The sequence below is a fragment of the Poecilia reticulata genome, chromosome 23 (genome assembly GCF_904066995.2).
Source record: "Poecilia reticulata chromosome 23, P_reticulata-male-v2, whole genome shotgun sequence".
Taxonomy (NCBI): Eukaryota; Metazoa; Chordata; class Actinopteri; order Cyprinodontiformes; family Poeciliidae; genus Poecilia; species Poecilia reticulata.
The window spans coordinates 11774173-11800171 of NC_088852.1; the positions used below are offsets into that span (position 1 = coordinate 11774173).

The 25999-nt window shown below is 41.5% G+C and overlaps 1 protein-coding gene across 4 annotated transcripts in view; it reads left to right on the forward strand.

The window, feature by feature from the left end:
• dock4b (dedicator of cytokinesis 4b) overlaps nt 1-25999 on the forward strand; it is a 177211-nt gene that overhangs the window by 110996 nt on the left and 40216 nt on the right. For all 4 annotated transcript variants that reach the window (XM_008401053.3, XM_017302824.2, XM_017302826.2 and 1 more), the window contains 15 exons: nt 4207-4288; nt 4378-4438; nt 5052-5184; nt 6302-6390; nt 11977-12102; nt 14923-15047; nt 15404-15566; nt 17206-17312; nt 18471-18624; nt 20156-20253; nt 20358-20441; nt 21415-21515; nt 22672-22753; nt 23686-23856; nt 25537-25729. In XM_008401053.3, coding sequence (XP_008399275.2) covers nt 4207-4288; nt 4378-4438; nt 5052-5184; nt 6302-6390; nt 11977-12102; nt 14923-15047; nt 15404-15566; nt 17206-17312; nt 18471-18624; nt 20156-20253; nt 20358-20441; nt 21415-21515; nt 22672-22753; nt 23686-23856; nt 25537-25729 — 1769 coding nt within the window. The remainder of the gene's footprint in view (nt 1-4206; nt 4289-4377; nt 4439-5051; nt 5185-6301; nt 6391-11976; nt 12103-14922; nt 15048-15403; nt 15567-17205; nt 17313-18470; nt 18625-20155; nt 20254-20357; nt 20442-21414; nt 21516-22671; nt 22754-23685; nt 23857-25536; nt 25730-25999) is intronic.

Genomic DNA, 25999 nt, shown 5'->3' on the forward strand with positions numbered 1-25999 from the left:
CCTGGTAAGGCCATGCAATTTATCTAAATTGGATTTATATAAAGACTTTAACTATGGCTCCCCATAAAAGTTGTTTTGATGATTTCCTTTAGATTATCATACTAGTGTGCTGGGGATCATCGAGACGTAATTTATTAAATTTGAGACGTCTGTTCTCTGCAGTGGGGGAACATTGGGATACTTTTTGAATCTCTTCACCTACTTCATGTTGTCAGATGGTTTGTATTTCAGTGATTATTTTGTTTTTGTTTTTGTCCAGTCAGAGTATTTCTCTGTGTAACAAAAACTGCGGTTAATCACAGTTAATTAGTGATTTAACAAGGAAGAAGTTCATATTTCCATATATATCTTCACAGGGTTGGTTTTTTTCACCTAATTAGGGAAAAGTTGCTTAATGTATTTACTCTAGTTTCTCTGTCTGGTATTAAAATTATGTTGAAGCGTTCATAAGAAACAATATACTGTAAGTAAAAGTTCAAGATATCTCTAGGGGGCAAATACTCTTTCCGAGCTTTTTCTATTACTTTAAATTTGCATTAAAAAAAAGCTAAAACTAGCAGCAGTGTTGGAGTAAAGAGACTCGGAGTTTAGAAGCATTACCCTAAGAGTCCCATTCCCAGTGTTCTGTGAGCGCAGTTGTCCTTTTTGGAAAACAATCGCCGCGGTAACTCATCAGTGTTGACTGTGAATACGCATGGAGACGCACGCACACACACACACACACACACACACACACACACACACACACACACACACACACACACACACACATTAACGTAATCCAGCTGGCAGAGCGCCACACTGTTGCTGCTCCTACTGTGTTGTCACTGGCGTTTGTCAGACGATCGCGTGTGCAAGCAGATGGGGTTCTGACCCGTCGCCACAGTGCTGCGCCAACTCAAGCAGCCATGGCAGCTTCTTTGGGTCCAGCAGGGACTCCTTGTCAAGCCCTTCGGCAGGGTGCGCACACACTTGCACTTGTCATGCTGTGCCGCGCTCACGCCGGTTCTCAGTTTTTTTTATTTTTTATTTTTTTATTATTTTTGCTGTGTAAGTTTTTTGTGACAATCAAAAGCCGGCTTAAAGGGAACCTATTACGCAAAATTGCCATTCTGCATGTTTGTATTCTTCCATTTGGATTTTAACTGCTTATAAAAACAGCCCAAGATCTTAAAAAAAACACTGTTGTATTTTCTCTTTTTTCTTATTTTTGGCTAACAGTTACTGCTGTTTTTTGATGTCTGAAAAATGAGCTGTTTCAAAAACCTCCTAAATTATCCTAGCAACCCCAACGGAGCTCCAGGATGTTACGTTGTACAATGACTGCTGGAAAAGACAAGTGTTTTGACTAACCAGTAAGAAACCATATGCTGCATTCCTGTTGGTTGTGCAGAAGGCTCTACTTCTGTTTGTCAAAGATTTACGGTTATATAATTGCGCATTTGTTTACAGCCCTTTTCACATGCGAGTGTAGACTTTGAGTTTGGAGCGGCGTGACCAACAGCAACCTATTTGGATTTAAAGTGACAAGACGCCCTTAAACAGCACAATATGAAAGCAGTCAAATATAGGCAGAACTGATCTGACTAAAATCTCTTGATCGAAGAATGATTTTGTGCAAAAAAAAAAACAAAATCTAATAAACATGTTTTCACCTGTTCAGGGAAGCATAATGGGTCACTTTTAAAAATCCTTTCTTCCAGGACTCCATTGCTACCTGCAGGAGTTTTTTTTTCTTTTCTTTTCTTTGCACCATCTAGTCTTGTATTGATTTTTTTTCTTCAAATTTGAGTTATAAGTGGTTTCTCTTTTTCTTCTTTTTTAGGTGTCCTCTTGTCAGTTTTCCATTTAGCCTGAAGTGTTGCATTTAAAATCTCCTTTTCTGATTGGAAGGCACAGTGGGAGTGAATTTAACCCCCTTTTTTGCACGTCCGCTGCTCGCTACAAAAGACCGTCAGCCTCCCCAACCCTTATCGGGTGAGCTCCTTGCTCCTAATGCAATCAGCCGAGGGAAGCAGCAAGCGCCTTCAGACCCCAGAGGAGAGGGAAAACGGCCACTCAGGCTATGCTAATGCGAGGGGGTGATAGAAGCAGATAAGGTCCCACCGGGGGTGGAACGTGGCTCCTCTCGGTTCCGGTGATCAACACGCTGCAGCTGCGAGACGGAAGATTTGCCGGCGAGGAAGGGTTCGCGTCGCGTCACGGCAGGATCGGCCAGAGCCTCGGTGTTCGCTGGAGCGGTCGTTAATTGGTGGTTGGGGTTTTTCGACAATGAGACCGCTAATTAGGGTTCGGGGAGCACACGCAGAAATCTCACGTCTGTACGCGAAGGCATCCGTCTCCATATGGTTGGGAGAAATGGCGTGGAAAGTTGCGCAGTGAGAGAGAGAGAGAGAGAGAGAGAAAGTGGCTAATGAGGAACAACAGCCTCAAAATCAAACTGCCGGCAGACCGGCTCGTTCCAATACTGTTGGTTTTAAAAAGGGAAAACTTTACAGAAGGAATACATGTATGAAAAATCACAAGAGCTTGTATAATTAATTATCAGGAGCATAATTAATTCAGGCATGAGCACCCACTGCCCTACATACCCAACGCATTCAGCCTCACCTCATATTTACATCAGCGGCAACTTTTTCTATTCTGTCGTGACTTTAAATACACAGTTCTCGAGTAGTTTAAGCTTTTTGACTGCAAAATATGCACAAATATTTGTTCTTGTAGATGTTTCCCCATTGTGTGAAAGTCTACCTTTCTTCCCTTCTTTCATATTTTCAGCCTGATCTGCATTTTTCATTTCTTTTTTCTTTTTTTGCTTTATTGTCTAAAATAGCCTAAAAATAGCTGAACACTTGATTAATTCCAATACAAAAGAGAGTGGCAAAATAAGTATAAGAATTTGGGAAATTGATTTTTGCATCTTAATCTGTGTGCAGCTCTTGGTGTGCTGGATTAAACCTATATGATCCGTTCAGATCCACCTACTGTAGCTGGTGGAAGCTAGCGGGGCTAGCGGCCTTCCCCATTGTCGAGCGCTGGTGAATTACAAGGTTTTCTCTCTGCTTATCTGTAGACTGTGAAAGTCACCTAACTGGATTAGCCCTCAGTTCGTCAGCCAGGATGAGAGGCGCCCAGCAGGACATGGCTGCTGCCTCGCTTAAAATGCACAATATAAAAGCCGGGAGGATCAAGTACAGAGGAAAAAAAAAAAAAGAGTGCCAAGATTCACTCTTCTTTTTTTTTTTTGCATGACATTCAATTTCAAAGGCGGCCTGGTGCATTTGAGGTCAGTTTTGTTTCGTTTTCACTTATTTCTTGTTTTATTCATTAGGTGCAGATGTTCATATCAGGGATGTTGTGCAGACTGGAATTTTGGAGGCGTTTCGAATTGTGCTGAAAGGCTCATCAGCCTGAGTAAAAATGATCCGCGCTTGAACAGAACTCGGCCGGTTTTGTTTCTGTAAGCAGAAAAGATGAAAAGTGAAACGCTTCAAGAAGGAAGAGAGGAACTGCAACTTATTAGAGCATTTCTAAGTAAAAGAAACCCATGCACAAGGCCAACGTATCCATGATGGCAGCATTAGGATGTGGGATTAAAAAAAAAAAAAGAAAAAAAAGTTGATTTTTAACTTTCGGTCAAATCCGCACGACTAAAAAAAAGATGCTGTTGATATAACAACTGTGGTAATATGATTGTATAAAATGTCTGAAATTAATTTAACATTTTTATCTTGATCGTCCGATCACCTACGTCCTCTTTCTTACTTCCGTTATTGTGACGGCAGGCCGGCATATGAACCACCAAAGGCGTCGGTATTTACAAATCAGACTTTTACCAACCCAAAGAAAACTCCGTCACCCGTCAGACATTTTTCCAGATAATCTGTGTTGGGAATTGGAAGATCACGCTCTCCATCTTTCCTCTCGGCTTGCCTTTCTGCCGCCTCATATTCCATTTCAGAGCGCTACGGCATGCGGTTTGATCTTTGAAGTGATTCCTCCGATGCCTGCTGCTCAGCACTTGACATTTCTGACACGGTTTCTAATCTTTATTCTGTTCCTGCTCGCAGAGTAACTTGGACACACTCGGTTTTTTTTTTGGGGGGGGGGTTTTCCTGCACAACAATCAGCATATGCTCCTGACCTCTTTAATCATTGTGTGTGTGTGTGTGTGTTCTCTCCCTCCGTCTGTCTCCTCTCTTACAGCGAACGCTTTTTCGTCAGGCTGAATAAAAACGGCTTGCCCAAGTGGCCTGAGAAGACAGAAAGACAATGCACACTGTTTGTGGTGAGTATTGTCAGGGAGCGATTGTGTGCAAATGTTTCATACGGTAAAGTAAAAAGCAGCAGAACGTTTGAGTCCTGTTCTTTTTTTAGGATTTGGGAAGCAGCGACCTACGGAAAGACGTCTACATCGTCGTACACATCATAAGAATTGGTAGGAGGAACTTATCTCGTCATTTTTTTTTATATGTTCATCTAATGGGTGAATCTCATTACTTGGTTAAGTATATCAATGGAAAGTTGAGTGGAAGGAAAAGGTGTGGTGGGAAATGGTGCACAAAGCACAAGCAACAGGTGTTACCATAACCTTGAGATGACAGTAAAAAAAGAAAGCTCATTCAACAATTTAGAGAGAATTGACCATTGACCAGCCAAAAGTGAAAATTTTATAACATTGTTTATTGAAGTGTTCTTTTCTTATTCAGACCAATTAAATTATAAATTTTTTAAAATATTTGGTCTTGTATAATATTAAAACTTTCTGATAAGTGGAATTCATGGTATGTGTGCGATGCATCTGTATTTGGGTTTCACGTTTACATTCGAGTTGCTGAAGTTGACGAGCTTTTCCGAGGTTACTTTGGTTTATTTGTGCTCACTCGAATACGGTGCATTTTAATAATTCTCTTTGGCTCTGTATTGTGTGTGTGTGTGTGTGTGTGTGTGTGTTTGTGTGTGTGTGTGTGTGTGTGTGTGTGTGTGTGTGTGTGTGTGTGTGTGTGTGTGTGTGTGTGTGTGTGTGTGTGTGTGTGTGTGTGCGCGCTCAGGGAGGATGGGAGCAGGAGAGAAGAAGAACACGTGCAGTGTGCAGTACAGGCGGCCGTTCGGCTGTGCTGTTGTCAGCATTGCGGACCTCCTCACTGCTGACTCCAAGGATGACCACCTACTGAAGGTTTATGCGTAAGTCAGAGGAGAAAATCTTCCTGTTAATTTTTTATTTTTTTTAAATCAGTGGAATGCTTTAGAGCCAACAATAATTTATAATTTTTTTTTGGTCCATTAGAATATAACTTTTAGCAAAAAAACAAAACGACTCCTTTTCTAAAGGGCTTTGTTTGCAGAAGTGTCAGAGGAAGCATTCGCGGGTCCAGTGTTGTTTGCTCCTGTGACGCCCCTGAGGTTATAAGTTATGGGTGACACAGAAATTTGACCTAAATTATAAATGGAACATGTAAATTTAGCTGCCTCCTGTTTTAAATGTGTGACAATAGTAAGCAGGGTTTGTTAGTTGTGTCTTTATAGAGTTTTAGCTGAATGTTTTTGTGACTTTGGGTCTGCAGAATATTCTGTTTCTGTCGTACGTTAGGTGATTAAATGTTCCATTTGGGGGGGAAAAAAACTGTTTTAATTACAGTCATCTTCACGATATATTCATACAACACTACAACTTAGAAATTTGAATGCTTTGTGTATCTTCTCCAATTCAATCATGGTCAAAATTACGTATACATTCACTTATAATGGACTTAAAAACTTATGTTGACTTCTTGTTACCAATTAGGTTAGTGGACACTCTTTTTTTTTTTTTTACCAGCATACATCTTGTTTGACAAATTATAATGACAAATAAAACAATCAGCAGTTCTTACTATGAAAGTAAGCAATTAAGTTTTATTTACGTTGCAGGTCAGAAAACCGCAAAGTGTTTTACAATGCAAACACCCATTGAAAACACAGATGATTAACACATAAAATAAATGAATAAAAACATAATACTTATAAGGTCATGGAGCATAAAACTGAAAAGTGGCCTCATTAAAGATTTATGAGGTTTGATAAAAAGTCACGAACAGCCAGTTTGCATGAGATACAGCAAAGAAGAGCTGTTGGAAAAATCCACTTGATGTTGTGCGTGATCCGTGACTTACTAAGGAATATTTTACTAAAATTAGTGGGAGCGTACGTACGTATTTGAGATGGAGTGATTCATACAAGTCAGTAAAAGCCAAGCCACGTATAGTATACACTTCTGTAAAATTATACTGATATATTGGTTTGATTTTTGTTTCCATTTAAGATGCAACACAGAGATTGAGTGGTACCAAATCCACGAGAACATCATAAAAAAGGCCAATTCCAGGTACAACTTGTCTGGATCCAACACTGGTAAGAATCTTTTATCGTTCCATCTGGGAGGGTGGGGGTCAGTTTTATCATTCTTACAATGCAAAAAAAATTATAAAACTTATCATTTTTTGGTAAAAAAAAAAAAAAAGATCAAAGCAATGCCAGATCCAGATAACGCTGTATTAGCTGTATCTCTAATGCCAGATTCAGCTTTTCTGTGATGTTAAAAATCCCTGTTTTGGAGGAGCACTTGGATGGCTTGTGTGTGCAGAAAACCTGCGATTTCACATGCATTCAGATGATTTATATAAATAGTTAGCTGCGTCTGCATCGCGCCGAACACCAGCATCAGCAGTTTCCCGTGGCAACAGGTTGGCGGGGAGTGAGAACATTCAGTGCCTTGGATGTCAAAGAAAAACTGTTAGTCAGTGTGAGAAGGTGTCATAAAAGTGACATAAAAGAAGCAAGGAGATCCTCTTTGTATAACGTTTTTCATTCAATTTTTACTTGCAAATGATGAAGAATGACTTGAAAACTAGAGGAAGAATGCACTGAAAATACAGAAATGAGAATAGAAAGGGCAACGAAAGTATGCAAACATACACCAATTAATACATTTCCTAACAATGACCTTAACCTGAGAAATGAAATTTCTGATTTCTAGATTTTTTTTGCATGTTTCCCAAACAGCCGGTTGGTGCATCTAACGGCTGGCATGGAGACTGGGTGACACCATTGTTCACCTAATAAAACAGCGTGGTAATTAAGGAGTGTTGGCAGTAAGCAGGGGAATTGTGGAAAAGTGGTTAGCAGAATGTCAAGAATCCCCCAGAAGACCAATAACTTCTTGAGGGAACTTATTGCAAGTCTAAGATGTTAAATTATTATCACTTCAAGCGCGTGCGTGTTCATGAGTAAGAGCCATTAAGCACGTTGTGCAGAGTCTGAGCAGTGCTTTCGAAGTAACACTTAAATGGCATAAAAGAATTCAAATGTGTTAATATTTGTGGGGGGGGGAACAAATCCTATTGTATTTCTTAGTTATAGGCACAACAAAAAAACGAAGCCCTATCTGATAATTGGAAAGCTAAGCACCCGTTTACTTAATTCGTCACAGCTTTCCTCATCCTGCTGGTTTCTTATCTCACACTCGACTTCCAATGAAATCTTAATCAGGTTTCTTCTGAGAATTCGGCTTTATTTGCTCATCATTGTAACTTATGCTGACTTGGCCCTATTATCGTCGCAGAGCCTCTCCCACGGGATCAAACGATCGGGAGATAACGCGCACAGTTCGGTGTCCGTACTGTTGAATCCACGATTGTGTGTGCGCTTCTCTACTTTACTCTGCATGATGCCTGCAGATAAGAGTGGAAAATCGTCATACTATATTTAAAATCATCATCATGTGTCAAACTCAAGGCCCGCTATTGCTTTTTATGTGGCCCTCTAGACTTAACATTAAGTGTTCTTAAATATTATGTTATCAATCAAATCAATGCAGTTTTTGTCTGCTTACTGCCGAATTATATCAGTCTGACCCTCTGGTTTCTTGAGAATTATTGTGGAAATTCAAAATCAACAAATATCACTAAGAGTTGGGAGTTTACTGTAGATCTTTCTCAAAAATCTTCAGACTTCCTTACTTGTCCTAAACAGCTGCCTCAGCTTAAATTGATGTCAGATTATAGTCCATGATCTATACAGCAACAGGGTCGTCATTCAGACTTTCAGCAGGATAACGATCTAACACATGAGTTTTCCTCATTTCTAAAAATATAAGTGTGAGATTGTACAACTGGAGTAAAAGATTAGCTTTAAAGCATTTTACGTGTCTTTTTGAGGCGTGCTAATTCTGGAGGGCCTTACGTAATTGCAGCTGAGTTACAGTTACACAACAATAACAGATTTGACCTGACGGGGCAGAGCTCGAAAACTAAAGAGAGAGCAACTTGTCAGTGTGAACATATAGAAGCAAAAATATGGCCGTTTATCGTCATTATTTAGGAACGTCTCAATTGCAGTTTGTTCCTGCAAGGATGCAGATGGCGGGGTTAGAGTGCACTATGCGTGCTGTAGGGAGCACCGTTCATCACTCTTCATGTCGGCTAGGAGGAAAATAAGTGTGCAGCAGAGTGAGATAATCCCATGCTCACGTTTGTGCAGGTTTGCACATATTTGTTTGCGTTTCTCCCCTTTTTGACCTGGACTGGCGCTTTACCCAAACCCTCACATCGGAAGAGACATCAGTTTTACTCTAAAACACAAAATACTCAAGGAGTTACGTAAAGAAAAGCTCCTTTTCTCCTCACGACGATGAGCCCAGATGATGATTTCTGTTTCCTCACCTGCGCGTTTTACGGCCGCAAGTGTTCCCCTTTTCAGATAACTGAATTCAACGGACTATAGAGATGATGGTTTTGTTTACTTGGACTCTGTGGTCCATAAATGGGATTTCATAAGAATTTGGCTCCGCGTGAGTCAGGCTGATAATTCGGCTCCCACGTCCGCATGCGCGCGTGTAGGCAGCGACAGAAGAGGCTGCGACAACTCACTCTGTTTTTGTTTTGTGTTGTTTTTTTCCCTCTCTCTCTCTCTTTCAAAGCTGAGAAGAGGCAGTTTGGGTGGGCTGAGAACAGCGAAGGTTGAAGGTGCTTTTATCAGCCTCGGCTGCAGCTACCAGGCTCAATAGCAATCCTAGTTGCCTGCAATCGCTTTAAGAGTTTGAATAGAAAAAAAGACTGGAAGTAATATTTACATATAGTTTTCCCTTATTTGCACCTTTTAAAGTTTTTTTTTTCCTGCTTTTTTAATCGTTACAATATGAAATCAAACCAGAGTAAATGCCAAGCAAGGTTTTCAAATTCATTTCTTGCATGAATGACCTGTTTAAGGTCATGTCACTGCAACTCTATTTTTCATTTATTCTACCCATTCAGAGCAGGACTTGTGTCCATCTGGGTCTTTATTTTTGTGCACAATGCAAGAGCTCTTGAGCTTAAGGCCACAACCTGATGACCAGAGATTCCTCCTTCAGGTTTTTGTGGTGGACAGGAGAATTCATGGCTCAATTAATTACAGGGATTTGTCCAGGAGAGCAGGCCCAGATTGTTGCACTATGTCAGAACTGTCATCATAGTTTGTGCTTATAGTTTTGCATCAAATGTAATGGCTGCACACCTTTCAAAAAGCTCCGTTTTGTGGGTTTACTTTCTTCATGGTCAGTGGTTTTCACCTTTGAACTCTCCCATATATGTCATTTTTATTCCCTTTGTTATTGTTGTTTAACAAACACTGACATCAACTGAGACAAGTGATTCCTGCAGTTCCTTAGATGATGTTTTCAGCCACTCCTGAGGCTCTAAAATACAAATTAGTTATTTTTTTTCTACTTATCTAGTAGGTTGGAGACTTGGCAGACTGGCACCCTACCCAGGAATTTAAAAGCACTCTTTGTGTCACCAGTGAGGTAAATAAAGGCTTTGGTAAAAAAAAAAAAAATCTAATTTAAATAACGGTGGCAAATTTCAGGTAAATGTGTTTTATGCTCAGCAATTTTTTTGGAACATCCAGTAAACATGTAAACAGACGATTTGGCCTGGGAAGCCCAGAACTTTTTAAGTAAAATTAAAAAAAATAAAAACTTGGGTACTTTTTTTCCTACTTGCTCTTGTACTAGTCAAGAACACTCCCCATCCGCCACCCCTACACAATTTCTAATTAGTGCGCTCCAGTAAAGTATGAAATACTCGGTCCACTACAGGGGAGAGAGAAAAATACTTGGCCTCAATCTGTTCCTCTCTGCTCTGGGGTCAGGCAGTCGCTCAATCACGGTGACTGCGGAACCTGCCTCGGTTTGCTCTCCAGCTGGGCATCACTCATACTCTGTGACCTGTGCTCTAACGCCACTAATGGACTCGGCCATTTCTGTCACGGACACTTTTTGTGTCTTTGCTAGTGGAAGTTCTGACAAGAACAGCTCCAACAGAAAACATTTGGAGGCTGTCAAACGTCACCGTGCACAAAGGATTTGTGACTGGAGGTGAACAGCTGCTAGCGGCTGTAGAGCCTCGTCTGCTAAAATAAGATTTAATTTTGAATTAGCGGCCCAAGACATAGGAACAAAATTAAATCAAGAATAGTTTTTTATAAAGAATAATCTCAATTAAAGGAAAGTTCATCTCATGACATTTGGAGCTCAAATCTAAACACAACCAGTAGCATAGACTTTAAATAATTAAGACCCCAGCTGTATGGAAATCCAGAAGTGCCACAATTCAATACTTTAGAAAGGCCCCAAATTGCTATTTTTAAATGTGAAAATTATTACAATAGCTGGAGCTTTGTGTGTCAAATAAATACATATTTTCTTATGTTAAATAAATAAATGAATAATGTATGTGAAGTACATATTTTTGTTGTTGCAAAGCAAAATCATTAATTGGGCCCAAGAAAAGGTGTTTGGTCTGCATCTGAGTTGTTGTGCAGGTTAGCCAATCAGATGCTGGGCTTTATTAACTGAGACACAGTAGCGGTTCAAATTAGTTAATGATGTAGAAATAAATAAAAAAATGTACAAATAATTTATTATTTTTAATATACATCTCATTTACATTTCATTTTCATTCCCCAATTTAATTACTTTAGTAAAATATGCAAACAAAATTAATTATTCTTATTTATTTAAGTGGTTTGAGCCTAAATCTTCTTTTTAGGCTTTTGAAAATAAATGTAATTCTGGTTTGATTATGTTCTGTCATCGTTTGTACTCACTGGCCTCTTAAATATTTTTATGTGGCAAACTGGGAGGATTGTAGAATTGAGAAAGCCTCAAGTGGCCTCTTAAAACTGCAGCGTTTGACAATTTCATGTTCCTTTTTGTAGGTTTGTCCTTCGGTTTATAACGGCGTAAATAAAGTGACAAAAAGTCGAGCTAAAATTCATTAGAGATGCAGCGTTGCGGCATACTTCTTAGGCACAGTACGAACACTTAAAGTCTTGACCGACCAGTTGGAAAACTTGGAAATCTTATTCAGCACATTGTCTCTCTTTGACTCCTACTTAATAATTTCTAGACTGCCTCACAACTTCCTCCAAATTGCATCCACAACAGAGATTACCACCTTCATTATCTCGTCTTCTCTCCGAGACGACTCCCCTGCTCTTCACCAGGATCACAGAAAAGCACACTCACAGGGACATCAGAAAGATGAAGTTTTAAGCTAGGGTTTTATTACACCTTTGCCAACCGCTGGAGTTGTTCTAAGGGATATTGATTTGAGGCTGCTACCTTCATGCAAGATTTCCTTCTAATGAAAGGGTGCAGATGACTCACTGGCTGCTTGTGTTTTTCTGTTTATGTCCATGCGTGGGTGTCTGCTTGCCCTCTATACAGTTAACGCAGCAGCTGACACATATATATTCATAGTCATGCATCTAATAAAACTTCTGCGTCCTTTTTGCATTTCACTTCACTGCCAATATGTGATCGTTTATTATCTTGACACTGGGGCGGCGTTTTATTTTGAGCTCTTCATCAAGTGCCTTTTGTAAAGCGATAGACAGGAACTAGCCAAGGCAGTGCTGTGGCTTTGTAAGAATGTTGTCATTATCTCATATTTTAAGGTTTGGCGGTGGCTCTGCAGCTTCTCCATGGAGACATAGACCAACTAAGGCGGGAGTACATGGGCCTCTTCACCCGCGGGGTGTGCATCACCAAGAAGCTGGGCTTCTCTGACATCATTATGCCAGGTAGGACTTTCCAGAACCTCCAGCCTCTTTAGCCTTCTTTCCAAGGACGCTATTGTTAGCTTTGCACAACAGGATGATGGATGGAAGCAATATACATTTTTATCTTATTTTTTTTTTAATTAAATATAATGTTGGAACAGTTTTGAAAATGAGTATTTCTTTTGAAATGCCCCCCTTTCCTCTAAAATTAAAATGGCTCTCGTCCCAATTCATGTAATGCCTCAAGATCCTGGTTCAACAGAAAGTCGCGCATAAAGGAAGACATCATTTCATAGCACATTTAACACAACGCTCATGTGGTGACACAGCTAATTTAACAGCCAATTAATCCGCTAACCATTTCACCATTAGCACAAGATAGTCTTTTACTTATCGCAGAGATATACATTTGCTGGTTTACAGCTACAGATCTCTACGCTTACATTTGCTTTAAACTGTTTTTTTTTCTTTCTGTTTTGTAACCAGCACTGATGGTATAGTTTCTAATTCAAACCAGTTGCAGTCCGTTCATTCACCAAACCACTGATCACGTCGGGTTTCAGAACCCTTAACCTCGGACATATTGACATTGAAGTTGTGTGCTGCCTGTTCCAGGTCAAGAGATATTCATAGAGGACACACGTAATGCGAATCATTGTCAGAAACACGACTTCATTAGAAGAAGTAGGACCAGTCTGTACTGGGCGTATGGTGAAGCCTTAAATGGGGATGGGAAAATTAAATGGATGATAGTAGGGCTGCTAGCCTGATGGAGAAATATGACATTAAAAGGCACAAAATACGACATTAAAAAGCACAAAAACTATATACGGTCAGTAGTGTATATAGTTATTTAGAAATGGTACACTACAACCTCCAGTACAGCTGCCAGGAAACACCCAAAAACTTGTAATGGAGGGCTAGCAACTTTGTTGTGCTGTTAGCTTAACAGGAAATCTGGTCCTTTGGTGAGTTCAGTGGATCTCAGAGCCAGTTTCTCAGATGCACAATTTGTAACATCGAACCTGTTGGCATAAAGAGACAGACAGAACTCCGTCTCATACCTGGACTCCAGAAGATCATCTTTCTGCGCAATTGTAGCCGTTAGTCGGTGTGGGAATATGGCGACTGTTACCATCTAAAGGCTTTATGTTGAAATCTCTTATCTCTACTATAGACTCTATAAAGGAGAAAACATTGTTTCTCGACGATTGCCTTCTTTTAAATTAACAAGCCCCTCACCAATTTATTTGTCTCCTTGGTAACAAATGACGATCCCCTTGACTTTGTAACAGGGAGCCTAACGGGTACACGTCTGTTAATTTTACGCACGCAGGACACGAAGCAATTTACAGAAGGTTGCGGTTTGAGCTTTAAAAGAACAAGAGGGGAAGTTTCATTTGTGAAGATTTTCTTTAATAAGAGGAAGTATCCTTGTTTGGTCAGACAAACCACAGACTGCGTTACCCCAGGGCCTCACTAACACAGATTTATCCTCACCATCTCCTTCATTGTCTTTGTCTGGCTGCAGACCCTTAACGCTGAGTGCTCTCACTTGTTTCATATGTTTAAGTCAGCCCTTGGGCAAAGGAAACAGTCTCTCCTCCTTTTTTCTAGTGCTGCTAGTCTAGATTTGTATCTGACCGACTGCATATTCCTCCTCATTATCTTTTGCACAAGCCACGGTGCCTTTTTGCTTTGGCAGCCTCCTCCACCATTTCCCTTCCTGCTTCCAGTTTCCCTATTGTTGCAAACATAAAAACACATCTCACTGTGTCTCAAAGCCTTCCTGCTCCAGGTGCGTTTCTCTCTGTGTGTAAGGATACAGTATGGGTTTATATAGACTACCTCATGTTGCTATGGTTTCTGTTGTTAAGGACAGGAAATCAATGTTGACCCCTGTGGTAGAGATCTTGTGATTGTACTCACACACTTCATAAGGTTTTATATGTCAGAAGATTCACAGACGGACTCTAAACTTTGCAAGAAGAGCAAGGAAGCGTTTGCTGGCACTTAAGCCGCACGCTTTGCAGATTTGAGGATGCATGAGTAGCAATGGTTCAGAGAAGAAGCCTAATTTTGTGTCTGACCAACCTTTTCTGTGTTGTTAAATCATTATTCTCTTGAAAGAACCACATTTTCAGTTTTTAGTTGTTTTTTTTGTCAGATGACACAAGATTTTAATTTGTAATGCCTCAGTATTTTGAAATTTTCTCGCCCTTTTAAGGCAAAACAAGCCCACGGTAACACAGATTCTCCACCGTACATTATTAGCATGATGTGCTTTTTCCAATTTTTTTTCTTTTTGCTAGTTTTTGAAGAACTTCTTAAATAATCAACAAAGCAAATCCAGCATATGAGTCATTGCCCAAAATTTTTTGCATTGCTTCGGTGTGGAGTGTGTGCACTTTTTGTGCTTGTGTGTTTCTATACAACATGCTGTAGTTACAAGCCCTTCTAAAAAGATTGAAATGATAAGTCATTGCAAGATGAAATAAACAGCAACATTTTCAATAAGGCAAAAAAACCAAAAACATTAAAAATAAATATTTGTAAATTGGAGAAAACAAAAAGTCTCTCTGCTGGAAATGATTTTATATAACATTTTCCACTGCGAACACTTCTTCTTTTTCTTTAAATGCACCTGAAGCTGATATTTAATAGACCTAAATGTCATCACCAGGGGCAGCATGCAGTACATCATTAAACACAGCTAGCATAAATGCTCTTCTCTCCCGCTGCTCGCGAGAGTCTGCAGGGAGATATCACACAAGGATCTGAGCGCTCCCTGAAAACGCTGTTATAGACTCTGTGCCTGTTTAACGTTTCCCGTTCCTGCAGGTGAGATGAGGAACGACCTTTACATGACGCTGGAGAAGGGGGAGTTCGAGAAAGGCGGCAAGAGCGTCGCCAGGAACGTGGAGATCACGGTTTACGTGCTGGACGCCGATGGACAAATCCTAAAGGTTGGGGGGGGAAAAAAACGAAAAAACTTTCGATTCATCTTGTTTTCATCACAAGGTTTCTTAGCCTTTCAAATTAAAAATGGCTCATCCAGATGGGAGCCGACTCCGTGTGTGCGTGTGTCAGATGTTCTGCCCCGTTTCTGCTTCTGCACTGTGACATTCTCCTGCGGTTTCCTCCGCCGCCGCGGCCTTGGAGAGAAAACGGAGTCAAATTTAAACCCTGCCACTGCAGCCACATTACGCTCAACCCTCGAAAGCACATAAACGCGCACATAAAGCTTGTCCACGTAACTCTGTATCTTTACTACGCCGCCCCCCCCCACCACCCTAAACTCTCTTTGTCGTTTGTCTTCCAGGGTTTTGTGGCTGCTGGCTCTGGTGAGCCGGGCGCGGACGAGTACCACTCTCTGGTGCTGTACCACAACAACAGCCCCCGCTGGGCGGAGCAGATCAAGCTGCCCATCCCCGTCGACATGTTTCGAGGGTCTCACGTCCGCTTCGAGTTTCGCCATTGCTCCAGTAAGCGAGCTGCGACGCTGTCGACGGCACAAGCGAGCACGTCTCTCATAACAAGCCTATATTATTGTTGTTTTGAAGCCAGCCAGCCATGTGGCCATGTGCAGCATCTATAACAGCCTTATTAGTTTTGGCAGGGCTGTTATTACCTCCTAAAGGCTGCCTGTAAGGATGCTAATTTAAACAAGCGGTGACGCCAAAGTTTGAGGGCCAAATAATAGTAAACACCTTGAATGACTGTGATAAGCAGACATCTTCTTCTGATATCTAACCTATATGAGTACATCTAAGTAAACTGTCCATCCATCCATCCATTTTCTTGACACCCTTGTCCCTCAGTGGGGCCGGGGGGGTTGCTGGTGCCTATCTCCAGCTAACGTTCCGGGCGAGAGGCGGGGTTCACCCTTTTATTTACTAACTCAATTAAAAAATGTAAATTTTTGAGGAAGAGTGCTGAATCAATAGCTATCTACCAGGTTAGTCAATCTTTCTGAGTAATACGAGTTTCACTTTCTGAATGAATCTGTGAAAAACTTTGATGTTCTGCTTTTTCAAAATTCACCGTAAAACCCCACAAGCCTCCAGAGTTAAATAATAACCAGCTCAAACAGTTCTAACTTCCTTTATGGATCAGGAAGGAAATCTGTAAAGCATTATAAAATTCCAGGGTCGTGTGTATGGCTAAAAATGATTTGTTACCCTAAAAAAGTTTTGTAATAAACGAGACTGGCTCTAAATATCTACAGCTGCTTCCTGGCCTCACGTCTGCTTAATGGTGATGCATGCAGCATCATTCGCACTTATGGGCAGGTCTGGCAAAGATGCGCAATGTAGACATAAATAAAATGGGCATTTTTAATGCTGTAACATTAAGCATTTAAAAAAAAAAAAAGCCCAACACCTAATCTTAGTTCATTTCACCAACTGACAGAAAGTACCATATTTGGTCTGTATTGTGGTATGAAACGTGACATACGATTATTTTGTCGTCGTCTCTATCTTTATCCGTTTTAACAAACCAAACAAAGCCCACTGCTTTTAAGAAGCTCCACCATATTATACTGCAGGCAATGAGATACTATTCTACATCTTCATCCTCTGTTTCTGAAATGTAACGCTTATCTGACCAAAGCACACAATTAACATTCAAGTGAATAAACGTTCAATTTGTGGTGAATAAAACAAAGAGGGTCACGTTGCGGGTGAGGACAGGTCGGCTGAAACCAAATTAGCAACTCCAAACATCGCAACAATGCTAGTCTACGCTACTTCCTGTTTGTATACAAGGACTGCAGCACAGCTAGGTGACACAGGGAGTTGGAACATTAGCATTTTTAAAAGGTTCCAGCTGCTTTTATGATCCGGGTGGCACATAAATACCACATTTCCTCATGTAGCCATTTCACCGTGAAGCTGCCGTAGTCACGCACTGAAGCGATTGTCACTAACTTACCTGACCTCACCACGTTTTCACAAAGCTGCTCAGTCAGATCGTTTCAGAAACGGAGGGAAGTTTGTGCTGATTCTTTCTTTTTATGTGATTTTTTTTCTTCCCTCCCCTCTCTTGTTTCTTCACTTTGCAGGCCTCTGTTGTCTATTTTTGGGCTCATACTCATGCCTCTGTGTTGTTGTCGTTTGACAGCTAAAGACAAAGGAGAGAAGAAACTGTTTGGCTACTCTTTTGTTCCTCTGATGCAGGAAGATGGCAGGACTCTGCCAGATGGCACCCATGAGCTCATTATCCATAAGGTAAGAACCGCTTCCCCTCCGTACCAAAGCGTTGCCTGAGCAGCGTAGAATCAAACAATCTGTGTTCTTGGCTAAGTGTTTTATTTACCAGTGATTTTTATATATTTTTTTATCCTCTAGTCGTATTTTGTTGATTAGTAAAATGCAGCTTGAGGTCTCCTCAGTAAAATCTCTCGCTGGTTGGCATCGGTGTTGCTAAGAGTACTTCAAAGGGGGTTTACTCGCCCCGTTTAACATTATATGAATCATCGCCTCTGAATGGCACGGCGTACTTCTCCATTTTATCATTCTGTTTGTGCCACCGGTGGAGACGGTGCTCACTTTGCCTCCGACTGGCCGATGAGTAATGCCCCCTTTAAGGTCAAATTTAACCTCCAGTCAGAGCCAGCGTTCATCCGCTTGCTCGCGCATGTGGAGAAGATCCTTCTGCCCGTTTATTTTGCGTATCAACTCACCATTTCGTGCATCATTTCAGGGTTGACGTGTCGAAGGGGTAAATGCAAATTAAATAAGTAAATTCTCTTAAAAAACCACCGCTGCGCTGCGTCGAGTTGCAACTGCAAATAATTGCAGGCTTCTTGGGTTTCCTCAGCCGCAGGCAGAGGGTGTGTACGGCAACCTCCAGTCCTGAGGATGACAGAGAAACTGTGGCTCTCTGTGTTTCTGCCAGGATGGAATTTTAGTGGACTTACAAGAAGCAAAGTCTGATTTTCTTGCACTGTCGTGATCATTGGTGTTAAGATTCAGTGCCCATGACCCCCGGTGCCCTGCCGATTTCCGAGGCCAGCTTTCTTAACTCTGCGTGTTCACACCGTTAAGGGGGTGAAGGCCCATTGTAATGCCAGATGGACGGATGCAGAGAAGCCCAATAAAACTGGCATGGCCTAGTTTCTCCTTAGACCTGAAATAGACTCTGAAGAATCAGTCCAACGCTGAGGGGAAGCTTTGGATCTCAAACAGCCTCAGCTGTACAGATCATCAAGGCTGAACAAAGTGGAGTATTCATCCCTAGATTATCAGGTATGATTTTCATCTCATCTCAAGTTCTCTTGCAGGAAACTGAACATAAAGTGAAAATAAAGTCCAGAAACATGCTTGGACGGTTGCGTAGCTTACGTTTAGCCACACGGCTACATTTAACTACATCTGTGTCTGCAGTGTGAGGAGAACGCCAGCTTGGCGGACTGTTCGCGCTACCTGAAGCTGCCGTACTCCAAGGCCAACCTTCCCACCAACAGTCTGACGCTGAAAGGAAACAAGGAGTCGTTCTGGATCACCAGCTTCCTCTGCTCCACCAAGCTCACGCAAAATGGTAAACAGGTCTCGGTTGTTGACGTAGTATTTTATTTTATTTTTTTATTTTTTTTAATGTTTGGTCCCGATTTGCCAGTGAAAAGTTCTGTATGGACTGCCGGCGGGACGTTGGTCGCTTCAGTTGTTCGTGAGGCACTTACAGAGTTGTAACTTTTATATGAAATGTTTGCTAATGTTTGGTTTTGTGCAACATTGGTGCCACGTTTATGCACAGTCTCACTTGTAAGTGTTTTCAGGTAAGTTGCCTGAAAGCATCGTCACTTTAAAAAACACAAATTATAGTCATCTGATAATGAAACTTTTACCATCAAGCGACAGTCCAGTTCTTGTTCTTGGTGGCTGTTGAATCACCTGCTGCTGCCTCGGTTCACTCCTTATGAAACTCTCTGCTTTTCTCGAGTGGATTATAGTTGAAAACCTGTCGCTGGGAAACGTTTTTCCTTCAACGTAACTTTCTTTAAACTGTTTGGATTCAGCACTTTGTGAACAACCAGTTTCTTGCTCTCCATGTTGAGGCTCTGTTTGTCCAGTCAGCACTGAACGTTGGGCCACCTGCTTACAAAGACTGAGACAATCTAACTAATACGAGGGTCAGGAAACCTCTGCAGGTGCTTTGAGTTAATTGACACCACGAGTTTCGATTATTTAACATTTTCACAATATTCTAATTTCCAGAGAGAGAATTTGTGGGGGGCAGGTTATCATTTGTAAGACATCAAACTCATTCAAATGCAACAATGAATGTGTAAATATTAAGGAAGGAAGCTGGGTGTTTGTCTCGGTAATTAAGTGAGAGAATAATGGCGAGTAACATCTGGCTTTTGTGCTCGGTGTGAACGGATATAGTCGACATTAAATCCGCCACAGTGTTTACAATAGATGGATGCCTTTCCCTTAATCTGCATGAACCTGCACAGCAACGTGCATCCTGCCTGCTGCAGGGAAAGCAGCCTACATGCAACTCTTATGTACAATGAACCCACAAATCTAAACGTTTCCCCGCCTGTCGAGCACGGTGGTGGAAGTCCCTTTTTTTTTTTTTTTTTTTAACGTTACAAAACAAAGACGTGACGACGTTCGAGTCCCCGCAGAAATAAATAACTGTTTTCAGCTGACTGGTTGTAGAAATGTTGCTGACGGGCCATACAAGAAATACACAAACAATATCGAGGGGGGGGGGGGTTTATACGAGAAGTGGCAGCGTTTGTAGCGATTTTCCACACAGTGGTAAAAAAAAAAAAAAGACGCGTCTTAGAAAACTGAAGAGACAGTTGAAATGCTTTCTTTTTAACGCGTATGTTTTATTCATTCAAGCGTCTGGGGAGAGAGGGTAATGACTCCTTATGTCCTTCATCCCGCCGCACTAGAGAGTGTTCTCATTTGTTTGGATTCGGCTGTGTTTAGGGGCTGTAATTGAACGAGAGCGGAGTTGAGTTGAGCTTTTCTTCACTTATAAACAAGATGTAACCGCCCCGGTTTTATTTCTTCTGACTCTGGATTTTTTATTTGTATTTTTTCTTTTCTTACAGGCGACATGCTGGACCTGTTGAAGTGGCGAGCCCACCCCGAAAGAATCAACGACAGCCTCTCGAAACTGAAGGAGATAGACGGCTCGGAGATCGTCAAAGTATGTCCGTCTCCTCCGCTTCTCGTTTGATTTCAATCCGTCGAGTTCGGCCTGGACGCTGAATGTTTGAACGGCTTTTGCGCTGCTTCTTCTCCTTCTTTCAGTTTCTCCAGGACACCTTGGACACTCTCTTCGGCATTCTAGACGAGAGCTCCCAGAGATACAGCCTCAAGGTGTTTGATTCACTCGTAAGTACATTTCTTTTTTTTTTTGGTCTTTCTCAATATACGGTAACGACAAGTACAGAAACTTGCGGGGAGAGAAGAAGAAAAAAAATAGTGATGTAACGCTTCACAGCTCGCTAAACCAATCCCGCCGTGCTCGTGCTTTCGCCGAGCAGAGGCGGGAGATCGATCTCTGGGTCTCTGCTTCTGTCTCTCTGCGCATCAATCTCACACTGAGACGTGAACATACTCTCTCTGCACCTTTTCTAATGATGAAAAAGCCTGGTGAGCTGTCACTCTCAAGTTTTTTTTTTTTTTTCTCTATTCTTTTGAGATCATCTCTGAGAATATTGACAGGTTTGGCCAGTAAATGCCTCATATGACAGATTATTTTAGTTTTTTCCACACACGATGCTTCAGGGTGAAGTTTACATCTGCAATGATTAGCATATTTTATTAAGGTTTTATGCGACGGACCAAGTTAAGGTTGAAATAATTGTGGAAGTGGAGATGAAAAGATTTTCAAAAATGCATTACAAATAAAAATCTGACCTTTGTGTCCATTTATATTTAAATTAAGTCCATGTGCTACCCTTAAACAGAATGGCTAGCTTTTAGTTTGCGTAGCAGTGACTTGCAGCTGTACTTATAAAGAAATGTGGTTCAACAAACTTTTTGGGAGTTTTTTTTTTTGTTGCTGAAAAAAATTTAAAAAAATTAGTTTTATCTTCTATTAAGATAAAATTACATAAAAGTGGACTTTATTCATATTTCTGTTTGTTGGCAATTAATTTTATTCAGTTAAAGGGGGGTGAATGAGGATGCATGTCTCACTGTTTCTTATCTTATTCGTCAAGAAATTATAAAACCCTCTTTTTCGTAACAACTATGTGCTCTCACATGAAAAATTTTAACATTTGGAATTGTAAAGCGACACTTGCAAGGCTCTTCAGACTGAGATCCTCCTTTCAAATGTTTGTTTTCTCCTAATCTCCAGGTTCATATCATCAACCTCCTCCAGGACAGTAAATTCCAGCACTTCAAACCGGTCATGGACACCTACATCGAGAGTCACTTTGCCGGAGCGCTGTCCTACAGGTCTGTAAAGCCTCCCTCTCTGATTCTTACACGTGTAAGCGAGTGTGTGTGAGCGCTGCAGCCTTTTCCCACTTGTTGTATTCGAATACGTCACAGCAGCCGGCCTACGCCACTGCTGAGAAGCGGCTCTATACAACGTGGTGCTTTTGAGTCGGGGCTGAGGAAGGAACACAATGCTCATGGTGCCACCTGGCTGGTGGAATGAGAATTATCGAATTGTGGCTCTCACGTCTCATAAGAGCACAAATAAACTCACAAACTGCTGTTTTACTTCACGCATTCCATTTTTTATTTATTTTTTTTATTTACATGTGCATATTCTGCACCTGCCTATAAAGGTCTGACAGCTTAGCTTTTGTTTCATTTGCATCTGCTGCTTCTGCAGAAAAAAACCCGCCTTTCTGATTGAATTTTTCTATTTCTTAAAATTTACCACCACAAATTTTTGGTGGTAAATTTTTATTTGGAGCACATGACTGCAGTTTGTTCGAAACTATTTCATTGTAGCTCTGGTTCTGCGCCTTCTGCAGCCTCTATCAGGTTTTTTTTGTTTTTTCCCCAGGATTTCCCAGCTTTTAGCCTCTTTTCCATAAAGCTCAAATATTTAAAGTTTTTGAGAAATCTGCAGTTCCACCAGCTACTGTGAACCTCTTTACCACTTCCCTGATTAATATTCTCCTTGGCTCGTGTGTCAATTCAGGCACACAGCCAAGTTTTTTGTAAGTTCGACTCTTATGGCTATCAAAGTAAACAAAACACGTCGTTTTTCTGTAACCTATTTGCTACTTCGTGTTGTCCCATCACATAAAATAAGCAGTAAAATATAGAAAGTCTTGGGTCATGTCAGCTTCTCCCATCATTAAAAACACACCACTACCTGGAGTAGATTTTTAACCTTACCAAGCCGCAATATTTATTTCATGGCATTCATCATTTATTTTCCCATCGTTACTCTCGGCTGCAGCATCAGCTTCATCCACCTTGACGAAACGGGTGCAACGGGGTTACACGTTAAACTGCCGCATTGCCTCATCGACTGTGGGGTTTGTTTGTTTTGCCAGCCGGGCCGAGATGCAGATGGAGGTAAACGGGGATCAGATCAAACTGTTGTGTGTGTGTGTGCGTGTGTTTGGGGGTGTTTCCATGTCTTCTCCAGGGACCTGATCAAAGTGCTGAAGTGGTACGTGGATCGCATCGTCGAGGCAGAGCACCAGGATCACATACAGCAAGTACTGAAGGTGAGGCATACATGAAGGTAACCTGGACCTTTTTCAATTCAGACCTTTTTTGTTGTTTTTTTTTTTTAAAGAATGTTTGTAAGACAGAAACGGATTTCCCTCTCTCGCTTTTTTTCGCCTCCTCCTTCGACTCCTCTGTCAGTCATGCTGCAAGAAGGTTTAATCAGCAGAAACCCAGAGCCTCTGGTTGCTGGGGATCCTCATCATTTTATTTTAATGATGCATGCAGAAATGTACTGCAGACCTGTCTCTGTCAATGAATAGTAAATGGGGCAAGTCTGCAGCACCACACCGCATAAGTAATCAGCTGATGCTGTGCTTTGTGATGCCGCTAATAGTCATGGTGAAACGAGCCGGGTCGTTTCAGTAGACGATGAAGACTTTCTGCTTCCAGCGGGTTCCTAAAAGTCTAAATCTAACAGGTGCCCCAAAACACAACAGATTTCATGTTAAGATTTGTTATTTGTACGTGGATGAAAACAAATGGAAAAATAAAACTAATTTAACAGATGCAAAACAAACTTTATCCGACGTAAGAATTACAAAAAGTAGGCCTGACTCTTCTCCACAAAGAAGCTTCATGTAGTGGAAGTTTTTTTTTTGTTATTTACCATATTGGTCTCTTTAAATTAGTATTTTATTCAGGTTGAGTTCTGGACTTTGATTGGACCGTTTCCGTGCCGGAAGTCTTTAATTTGTTTTCAGTCACCCCCATTGTAATTGTGATCCTGTGTTTAACTCCTACTTTACAAATTTAAGCACAAAGTTAAACAAAAGTGTACTTTTGTGGGGGTGTGTGACTGTTAGTACATCTCTGTTAAAGAGTTCCTTTTGTTTTTTGCTTTACTTTGAAAGCTTCATAAGCAAAACCTGCTCAGACTCATCTATTTAACCAGCAAACAGGAACCGATTCGCGTCTCTCTGTCCTTCAGGCCAGCGACTACATCTTCAAGTACATCATCCAGTCTCGCCGGCTCTTCTCTTTGGCCACCGGAGGCCAGAACGAGGAGGAGTTCAGAGCCTGCATCCTGGAGCTCTTCATGTCCATCCGCTTCTTCCTATCCCAGGAGAGCAAAGGCATCAGTCCAGTCACCCAGACACAGGTGTGTGTGTGTGTGTGTGTGTGTGTGTGTGTGTGTGTGTGTGTGTGTGTGTGTGTGTGTGTGTGTGTGTGTGTGTGTGTGTGTGTGTGTGTGTGTGTATCCAGAGCTGTGTTTGTGTGCTCAAACATGCAGCAAGTTAAAAAAAAAAAAAACTCATCAGAGACGTGCCTCTCTCCGCCTGCTGCACCAAATTGCGTTTTCTTCCTGGAGGATGCTAACGCTGTTATGGCGGGTTGAGAACTTGTCTGTAATTGAATTACACGCTGCCAGAGGGGCCCCGGGGTCGAAAGTTGGGAATTCCTGCGACGGTTTTCGTTTCTTTTTCCGGTGGGAGGTCCGCGCTGCCTGGCGGCTGCTTTTGCGCATTTCGACCAACCAAGACCAAAAACAAGCAGGTTATAGATGCCAAAGATAATCCTGGTTGCACAGTGGGAGCAAATGCCGTGCGGCCGAGCGCTGTCATCTGGGAAATTATTTCTGGGTGTTTGTGTTGCGTTGCCTGTTTTGATCTTTTGTCTGCTCTCTAATTCTGGTTAAACAATTAGAACAATTAGCTGCACTCCATGTCCTTGTCAGAGGAGTGTGGACAGCAAAAAAAAACAAAAATCTCCTCAGCTTCTTTCTGCTTTAAAGCTGAAGGAATCACCGTTACGGTAATTAGCAAAAGCATCCAGACACCTTTCCTGGAAAAAAAAATAAAAATCTGCTAAATGTGTGTGTTTATCTGATACTTCCTAAATAAAATCCAATGAAGCAAACCTTTACAAGTCAGTTCAATTGCAAAATCAATCTCTCGGAACGCTGAACACGTCCGTTCAGGTGAAAGCACTTAGTAAAAACTAACACTGCACTGCAACCTGAACACACCAACTCTTTCAACCACATTGAAGTTTGCAGTTGTACTGTAACAAAATGTAAAATTTCAGCCGTTTTATTTTGGGGGGGGGGTTTCAAGGCACTTTGAGTGCAGCATTAGATCTGATGCAATCTGTTTCCTCTGATCTGCTTTTAATCTTTATTTTCAACACAACAATAGCTTTGGGAGGAAGCAGGTCAGGCTGATGTTAATCCCACCTAATCTGCTACATGTGCTGCACACTCAGGCCAACAAATAATAGCACAGTTGCACGAAGGGAACCTGGCCTGGGAAATTCCTTGAATATTTTAGATTTAAAAAGTCAAATTTTCAGCAAAATATTAGAAATGAAGTATTTTCCAAAAAACCAGCGGGTTGCAATTCCTGTTGATCTTACACAGTTCCAACATGCCGGAGTTGCAACCGGATCCACTCCTGATGGTCATTTTTGTCTCGCAAGCGCGTATTTAATTTGATTTTAATTGCAAAAAAAGCTTTTGAATCACACTGTAGTGAATGTGAAGGTTGTGTGTGTTTTCTTGTAAAAAACCTGGTGTGAGGAATCCTCTGAACGTGCCCCCATTTGCTGCAAATCAGTTATGCTGTACGCAGCTCTGATTTAGGCAAAGGTTCACTGAATAATTCACAGTGAAAATATTGTTTTATATGAGAAATGCGTGCGTGCCCTTCTGCGAAAGCCTCTTTTTTTTCCTTTTTTTTTTTTTTTAATCCAATTTTGGTATACAAGTCTTTTGGCTGAGTGATTATGGTTTAATGGATGTCGCTCGTTTCTAACCGAGCGTTCCTCGCCTCCCTCTGCCCAGGCGGTGTTCCTGCGGACGTTCCCGGCCATCTACAGCGAGCTGCTGAAGTTCTTCACCGTGCGGGACGTGGCCGGGTTCGTCAGGGAGACGCTGGCCAGCCTGCCCGCCGTGGTACAGGCCGACAGCCCCCTGGAGGCGGTCAAGCTGCAGTGCATCTCCAAGACGGTGGAAAGCCAGCTTTACATTAACCCAGGTGAAGCTCCTGAGTTTTTGTTCGGTCGTGGAAAGAAGGGTGTACAAACGCAACCTACGAGAGGCTTGTTTGGAGTAGTTATGGGGAAGATCGCAAACCAACGAGTGATTTTATTATAACTATTAAGTGTGGAGGAGGCAGAAGAATGCTGTGGGAATGTTTTCCCTTAATATCACTGATGTATTGCCCAAACTGGATGGAATAGATGAACCAGAATGACAGAAAGCCACTTAAGTAGAATATGTAGTAAGACAGAAAACACAAAAAACA